The sequence below is a fragment of the Nanorana parkeri genome, unplaced genomic scaffold (genome assembly GCF_000935625.1).
Source record: "Nanorana parkeri isolate BGI_ZX_2015 unplaced genomic scaffold, ASM93562v1 scaffold887, whole genome shotgun sequence".
NCBI classification, from domain to species: Eukaryota; Metazoa; Chordata; class Amphibia; order Anura; family Dicroglossidae; genus Nanorana; species Nanorana parkeri.
This window is the reverse complement of record NW_017307155.1, coordinates 62,693-65,221: the sequence shown is the minus strand read 5'-3', so window position 1 is coordinate 65,221 and position 2,529 is coordinate 62,693. Positions and strand designations below refer to the sequence as shown.

The 2,529-nt window shown below is 42.3% G+C and overlaps 1 protein-coding gene across 1 annotated transcript in view; it reads left to right on the top strand.

Moving 5' to 3' along the window:
- LOC108794695 (zinc metalloproteinase-disintegrin-like batroxstatin-2) overlaps positions 1–1,349 on the top strand; it is a 39,940-nt gene extending 38,591 nt beyond the window's left edge. Inside the window, exons 18-19 of the mRNA XM_018565783.1 lie at positions 719–797; positions 1,345–1,349. Coding sequence (XP_018421285.1) covers positions 719–797; positions 1,345–1,349 — 84 coding nt within the window. The remainder of the gene's footprint in view (positions 1–718; positions 798–1,344) is intronic.
- The last annotated feature ends 1,180 nt before the right edge of the window (positions 1,350–2,529 follow it).

The window sequence follows — 2,529 nt, the reverse complement described above, 5'->3', positions numbered from 1 at the left end:
TCCTGATTTCCTTTTGTGGGCTGACCACACAGTGCATTTGCTGTCCTGAAATTGAAAGTATTGTTGTCAGTCATGCCCAGCTCTGCTTTTGCTGATTTACAAAGCCCCTCCCCCATCTCCTCATCTCCATAACATATGGGGAGGTGTTCTGTGGTTGACTGAGAGAACTGGGAGGGCTGATTAGACTCCTGGAGATAGCACAGGAAGTGTGCACAGGACAGCTTAGGATTTCTGGCAGGATCAACAGGTATTTTTTGCACTTGTCGAACAGATATAACAAGATGCTTTCAATGGTATATTTACCAGACCAGAAGGGAGCAGATAAGAGACTTTCATTGTTTGTATTTAAATACACTTTAACTGAACATCTCCAAAGTATGAAAAAGAGATCAGGGACTTATGTGTTCAGAAACGGATTGCATGATCTAGTAATACCCAAGTCTGTTTGTTTTTTTGGAAGGGGGGGGCAGTCTGAAATGAAGATAGGAGCTGTTTGTGTTGCCCTTCCAGCCAATCAGATTCTCCCTTGAATCTTTCATGTATCAAAAGGAAGCATCTAATTGGTTGCCATGAGTAGGACCTGAAAGTATCAAAATGTTTTATTAATAATAAAGATATTACATACATATATACTGTATATTACCGTATGATAAAACGTTATATGATGATATCAATTGAATCAGAAAGTCTCACAGCCAGTCTTGTTTTTCTGAGGCAGGTATGTGACCATGAACTGAAATGCCATTGTGAGGAAGGCTGGGCAGCCCCCAACTGTGACACCCGTGCCAGTCAAGTAGGTAAGTAACAGAAGTCAGACCTGAATCTTGCATGTATAGCCTGAACTTTCCTAGAGAACCCCAACTTATCATCAGGTTTGTTGTGAAATACATTCAACATGCCTTTGATTTTGGGCTGGGAGGGGGGCGGGGTGGAGTCTGTTAAGCTTTCAGTAAGGAAGCTAAAAAAAAACACCTTCCGTGAGAATGGAAGATCCATTTGCCTAAAAGCCCTCCACCACCCAAAGACATGAGCTGTACATAAAACTTTAACTATAACAATTTCACAAGAAATAAGACAAGAAAGGACTCCCCCCAGTTTTGGCTTACAGGAGATGCAGGTGACTCCTGGCCACTTGAAAATCCTTTAGTAGACCAGCCCTAATGTCACATTACACTTTACTAGATTGATCCCGTAGTGATTCCAGAGCAGGCTATTTATAGTGCCAGTGGGCTCATGTACACATTGGGGTCTGTTTATAAACAATTCACCCTACAAATATTTGTGAACATTTGTTTTGGGTAAATCATGCCAAAAATGAATGTTCTTAACATATTTTTCCCCCAGATTGAATGTAATGGTATATTATGACCACTAGATGGAGCCGAGGAGCATAGGAAATAAATGCTTATTGCCTATGCTCCTCAGCTCCATCTGTTGGCCGTAATATATTATTACAACACACTGAATTCAAACTAATAAGAAGCTCCATCTAGTGGCCATAATGTAAAATTTAAAAATATATTAAATACATTTGTTTTTTGGCACTATTTGCCCAACTCAAACTGTGTCAGGTGTCTGAAGGGCCCCACAATTGTTTATAAATAGACTCCATAGAGTGCTTTTACTCAGATGCACCATATATCCCATCTTATAGATGGTCTTGTTTTGTATCATGATCAGTCACACATTCCCCACATGTCAGTAGATGAATGACTGTTCATATTATCCAATTAATATCTATTTGCTAAGGATACCTTTTCTTTCCCAAACTAGATGGATGGTTTTGAGTAAAGTTCTCCCTGAAATGTGATTTCTTTGTCTCCACAGGAACTGGCTACATTGTGCTCATTGTCATCGTTATTTTAGTCATTGTGTTCATTATAGCGATTGTGCTACACATGAGATCCCGGAAGAGGAAGGAGAGGTATGGTTGGTGGATTAACATACTTGTGTGTTCATGTATTTGTATGAGAGAGAGAGAGACGGAGAGAGATAGAGACACAAAGAGAGAGAGAGAGAGAGAGACACGGGGAGAGAGAGAGACGGAGAGAGATAGAGAGAGAGAGAGACACAGGTAGAGAGAGAGACGGAGAGAGAGAGACACGGAGAGAGATAGAGAGAGAGAGACACAGGTAGAGAGAGAGACGGAGAGAGAGAGACACGGAGAGAGATAGAGAGAGAGAGACACAGGTAGAGAGAGAGACGGAGAGAGAGAGACACGGAGAGAGATAGAGAGAGAGAGACACAGGTAGAGAGAGAGACGGAGAGAGAGAGACACGGAGAGAGATAGAGAGAGAGAGACACAGGTAGAGAGAGAGACGGAGAGAGAGAGACACGGAGAGAGATAGAGACAGAGAGAAAGAGAGAGAGACATGGAGAGAGAGAGAGACATGGGGAGAGAGAGACAGGGAGAGAGAGAGAAACAGAGAGAGAGAGAAACAGAGCGAGAGAGACACAGAGAGAGAGAGACGGGGAGAGAGACAGGGAGAGAGAGAGACAGGGAGAGATAGAGAAAGAGAGATCGATATA